Genomic DNA, 6,000 nt, shown 5'->3' on the forward strand with positions numbered 1-6,000 from the left:
TAGTCCACATTTGCTGTGGGAGTAATCTGGGAATATCAAGATGATACTCAGAAGAAAGCACCCTTAGCACCCAAGGGCCTTACAGAACCAACAGAAAATCAAAACAATGGCAATTTTGACCTTAAAGAAGCATTAAGGACACTCTGGGTTGCACAAGCAAACAGCATATGATGATTAATAACCTGAAGGATATTTATGCTTATCTTGTTGCTGGACAGTAAATCAAGGGCAAATAAATCAGTTTCCCTTCATAAATGAAACTTCAGTCTTTAGCTAGTAAACTCAATTAAGTGCATTCCATAACCCACAATAAGCATCCCAAATAAAGCATGAAAACTGATTTAGTACAGCTTTTGGACATAACAGTCTATCTTATCAGCAGATCATTTGGTCTGCAAAACACACCTGCATCCTTTACGGACTACAGGTAGTACACTGCAGAAAGCAAAATTCCAGCCCCAGCTTAACAGCCAGTCTTTTGGGCTAAAATTACAATTTTCCAGTAACTTTAACAACTACTCCTCCTAGTTTATCTCTAACAAACATTAAACATTGATACAGGTGGGTATGGATACAACTCGGCAGGTCACAACTCACACTGTAATGTTTCACTGGAGCAGTACTTCCCTCCCACTCAGCATTTAAAGACAGTGTGTCAAAGAGAAGTGAAAGCAGTACTCCAATACAACACTTTCCATCCATTATCCTGATTGCCCTCTTCCCCCATATTTCATAGGAAAGGGAAAGTAAAATATTTAAGAATCAGTCTTTTTTTTTCCCCCCATATAACTCAGGAGAATACGTAACAAGAGTAATATAAAACTGATGTTTAAAAAGATACTATTTTCACATTGTTTAAAGTCCCATTCATGTGCAGCCCTGGGTCCATACAGTAACTTTCTTCACTTTCCTGCAAAAGACTCCTCAAACACATTTGCCAGCACACTTCTCTGACATGTTGCCCAAAATGTTGTGTATGAGCGATACACATTTTTAAAGAAAGAAATCCAAGTCAAATCTGGAACTGAATCTGGCAGGGGATGCAAAAGAAGGGCTTCTCCACTTACACTACCCAGAAAAAGAAAGCCAAAGAAGGTGTTACCCCCTGATAAATAATGCTGGAAAACTGGTAACAACTGGTGAGAAGAGTGAGGTACTCAACAACTCTTTTGCCTCGGTCCTCAACGACAACCTGTCTTCCTGCACATCCTGAATGGACTGACAGCAGGATGGGGACTGGGGGAACAAAGCCCCTCACACTCTAAGACTGGGTTCATGACCACCTGAGGAACTTGAATGTGCACAAGTCCATGAGACCCGATGAGATGCATCACAGAATCTTGAGGCAATTGGCTGATTTAGTTGCCAAGACACTCTCCATGATATTGGAAGTTATCCTGGAAGTTGGGTGAAGCACCAGGTGATTGGAAAAGGGGAAGCACAGTACTCATCTTTAAAAAGGCTAGAAAGGAGCACCCTGGGAGCTACCATCCTGTCAGCCTCACCTCTGTGCCTGGGAAGATCACTGAACAGATCCTCTGAGAAGCTGTGCTAAGGCACATGGAAGACAGAGAGGTGATTTGACAGCTGGCACAGTTTCACCAAAGCAAAGTCCTGCCTGACCAGCCCAATGGCCTTCTATGATGGGGTGGCTACATCAGTGGACAAGGAAAGAGTTACAGATGTCATTTATCTGAACTTCTGTAAAGCCTATGACGTGATCCCCCACAACCCCCTCCTCTGCAAATTGGAGAGATGGATTTGATGAGTGGACTGTTAGATGGATAACAAGTTGGTTGGATGGTCAAATCCTGAGGGTAGAAATGCTGGTGTGGAAGCCACAGGATTCATGTATGATGAGCACTGCTCTTGGACTCATACAAGTGCATAAAACTCCAACTGGACCTTTAGAAATCCCAGCCTTAATGTTAATGGAGGCTACAGAGTGTCCTTGAAAAGTTTCACTAACTGGCTGCTCTGTTTTGCTCTACCCTAAAATACACTTCTGACACATGGAGCTGAAACCTCATTGCTGTTCCTCTTCACAGAAACATTCACCATCGGTCAAGAGGTGTTTGTGAACTGAAAGATACAGAAAATATTGGGTCACCTGATCTGACACTATTCATGGCTGTGCACAATGGCACAATTTGCCCCTTCCCTCCTTACCACCACATCCACACTCAGCAGATACACCTCCCTCCCTTACACCCTCCCAGGCACTGGTTTGGAGTCCATGACTATGTGCTTTCCTGTCACTAGACAACCACACATGAAATCTGTTTTGGCCAGCAATTAGCAGAGTAGCACTAAACAGATCATTTGACTGTGGCATGACTGCCTCTAGACATTCAGGCTGCATTTTTCTGTCTAATCCCTTACACTGAGGATATATAAAAATCTGAAAGGTTTGAGCATTTAGAAATCCTTAAATTATTATGACACTCACAGTTTTCTTGCGTCAAACAGCCACGAAGAGATATCACTAAAGAATCTCTGCTTCTGAAGTGCAATTATTTCACATTTTCAGTTCTGTTGTGCTCACTTGCACAGCAAAAGAGAACAATATCCTCACACAATTACTAAGGGATTCAAATGGGAATTTTATGCTTAATCAGATGCATTTATTTACAGCCATATCCTCTATTCTTAAAATCCTCATTTCTTAAAATACAGACTACAACATCAAAAAAGCATTCTCTGCCCCAGTCATCCCACCACACAAACAAGTTACAGAAGTCAGTCAGTTTTGACATGTCATCACAGTAGCAAAAAGTTTCATATTTAATGCTTCACTCCTGCAAATGTGTCAGTAGCAGGAACATTGTTTTCTAATCAATGTGACTATCACTGGAACAATTAAAGCAAGACTAAATCCAAATTACACCGTCAATACTTCTTCCCCTAAAAATTCACTTTAGTCATTAAATGCATTCACCTTGAATTCACAGTTGAGAATTTGTCTTTGGGGAGATTTATAGCTATGACTCAGACCATCCTGCTCTCAATCCTTATAGCCAAAAAAATGTAGCTTTGGGTGTCCTAGAGAAAGCTGCCTATTGAAACAAATCACCAAGTTGGTTTTGTGCTGGCGTACAGCAAACCTTGCCTTATGTAGCACCATATAGCTTGGGTCAGCCAGACTACAGCATTACAGAGGTGGTACAATAGACTAGACTAGGAATGACTTATCTTCTTCATAATTCTGCAGTAAAACAGCTCCAGTGTGCTGAGCCCCTTCAAGGTATCCTGCACATCAGTAACAGACTTTTGAGCTCAGATAATACAAAGAAGGTGATTTGCTATCAGTGTTGTTCAGCTGAGCCTCTCAATTTGATTCCAGGTACAGATACAGTACACAGATCCCTCAGCACATGGTCCTTGTGTTAGCAGAGCACACAGCAGAATACCCCAGTCTCTGCCACAGCCTTACACTTGGTACAATTAACATACAAGATTCCTTGATAAACATTTGCTCAACTGGAACATCCTATAATTGATGACTCAATTTCTGCTCCCAGGAACTCCTATAAAAGTTTCTGCTCCTAGAAGTAAAAGCCTGTGTTTTGGTCTCACTTTCCCAAACGAAATCCAATGACTAATATCAGGCTTCTCCCTGCAGCATTCCTTCAGTCCTTGCACAAGCCTGAGAGAGAATAAAACAAAAAATTCAGCAAGGAGAAGGCCATATTTGATTTTGTGGACAATCCATTTTTTCCTGTTCATACAGAGCAGCATTCATGTTTATGCTTATTAACATATAGCAGACGCACATTTCAGAGTAAGTACTTGATCACAAATTAGGGTCAGGTGGCCAGCAGCCACCTCCATTTCCCTCCCTTAGCCCCCAAGAGGATGTCTTCTAGAAGATGTTTAACAAAAGAGCAATTATAGATCCACTTTTCTGTTGCCTTTTTTCTCTAGGTACTTTTTATATTCCCACCTGGTAACATGTAGCTCAAATAAAACAGATTGTGTGTCTAACTTGTAATAACATAGACTGTACTGAGCCAATGAGCCAAAACAACACTCACATCTTACACTATTTTTAAAGAAAAGCAAAATTTTCCTAATTACTCCCACCTTCACCACTCCTGCTACAGCTCCTGTACAATCAAAGTCACCACATGAAAGAGAGGAAAGGTAATAAAGTTGGCTTGATACGGATTGCTAAATGCTCAGGCAGAACCTGGTCTTCCTCACTTGAAATTAATGCTCTCCAAAATGAAAATGTGGGACAAATGCCAAGTAAACCAAAAGCCAACTATCAGCAAACAGGAAAAAGAGAGTTATGCGAAGGAAGGATGCAATAGGGAGAGAGCATTTCACCACTTTTCAGAATACACCTCCTGTTATATTCACACTTGCTCCCCACCCCGCCAAGGGAAGGAGGGAGGGGACACCCCAGCTGCTCCGGCCTCACGAGGTGCCCAAGCTCAACATCGATTTTTTCGGTGTTATTCCTGCTGCAACTCCCACCTTTAGGCTGCTCCAGATCCTTAGCAGGCACAGAAGTAGTTTTCTGGGAGAAAACTCCTGACTTCCCCAGGAGAGAAGCACAGACCCCTACCCCCATGCTTCCTTTTGCCTTCCACCGGCCTAAGAGAAAGGTGCTCAAACTGCCCCTTGCCTCAGAGACTGCCTCCCATCAGCTTGGGGACTCCACCTCAGGTACCCCCAGACCTCGGGGTAGCCCCGCTGACACCTCAAGGAGTACCTGTGCCCCCCTTTACCTCAGGGAGCAACCCCTGCACGCCTCAGGGAGCACCTCTCAGCTCAGCACGCAGAACAACCCACATCTCAGTGAGCACGCCCCTGTGTGCACCCCACAGCCAAAAGAGCAGATCCCCTTCACCTCAGAACACCCCTCACTTCAGGGGACAGCCTCCTCCGCCTCAGCCCCCTGGGAGCGCCGCGCCGAGGCCCCGCCGTACCTGCTGCGAAGGCAGCTCCACATGCAGGGCGCGGGCGGCGGAGCCGGGCGGTAACGCGGCGGGACTGGCAGCCGAGGTCATCCTCACGGAGGCTCCCCGCTCCACTCCCCGGGGCCGCCGGGCGCGCAGGGGTTAATGGCGGCAGCAGCGCCGAGCCGGCCGCCCGCTACGGAGCCATATTACCGCAGTGCCGGGGGGCGGGCGCAGCGCCGCCTGCCGCACGCCCATTGGCCCCCGCGCCGCAGGGGCGGGAGCCCACGCGGCTCCTCCGCCTGCGATTGGTTCAGCCCCACGCTAATCAACGCCCCTCTGCGCCGGGCCTGTCAAACCGCAGGAACGCGCCGACAGCGTCCATTAGATCGCCCGCTTCCGGAAGGCGGGACCGGCTCTGAATGGCGGGCGGTGATTGGAGGAGAGCGAGTTTGATTGACAGCGCGCCCTCCGTCACGTGCGCGGGAGCTGTTGTCATCACGTGGCGGGACGGAAAATGGTTCAGCGGAGGGGAGGGGGGGCGGTCACCATGGCAACCGGGGGGCTGTCATCATGGTACCCGAGGGGCTGTCACCATGGTACCCAAGGGGCGGTCACCATGGTACCCGAGGGACTGTCACCATGGCAACCGGGGGGGCGGTCACCATGGTACCCAGGGGGCTGTCACCATGGCAACCGGGGGGCTGTCACCATGGTACCCGAGAGGTTGTCACCATGGTACCCGAGGGGCTGTCACCATGGTACCCGAGAGGCTGTCACCATGGTACCCGAGGGGCTGTCACTATGGCAACCGAGGGGCTGTCACCATGGTACCCGAGAGGTTGTCACCATGGTACCCGAGGGGCTGTCACCATGGTACCCGAGAGGCTGTCACTATGGCGCCCGAGGGGCTGTCACCATGGCGACCGGGGGTCTGTCACCATGGTACCCAGGGGGCTGTCACCATGGCAACCGAGGGGCTGTCACCATGGCGACCGGGGGTCTGTCACCATGGTACCCAGGGGGCTGTCACCATGGTACCCGAGGGGCTGTCACCATGGCAACCGGAGGGCTGTCACCATGGTACCCGAGGGGC

General features: G+C 48.0%; 1 protein-coding gene across 1 annotated transcript in view; it reads right to left on the reverse strand.

Annotated features, from left to right (window-relative positions):
• UVRAG (UV radiation resistance associated) overlaps positions 1-5,147 on the reverse strand; it is a 79,632-nt gene extending 74,485 nt beyond the window's left edge. The window contains exon 1 of the mRNA XM_021532428.2: positions 4,935-5,147. Within this exon, the coding sequence (XP_021388103.2) occupies positions 4,935-5,015 (81 nt within the window). The 5' untranslated portion in view covers positions 5,016-5,147. The remainder of the gene's footprint in view (positions 1-4,934) is intronic.
• Between the last annotated feature and the right edge of the window lie 853 nt (positions 5,148-6,000).

The sequence above is a fragment of the Lonchura striata genome, chromosome 2 (genome assembly GCF_046129695.1).
Source record: "Lonchura striata isolate bLonStr1 chromosome 2, bLonStr1.mat, whole genome shotgun sequence".
Taxonomy (NCBI): domain Eukaryota; kingdom Metazoa; phylum Chordata; class Aves; order Passeriformes; family Estrildidae; genus Lonchura; species Lonchura striata.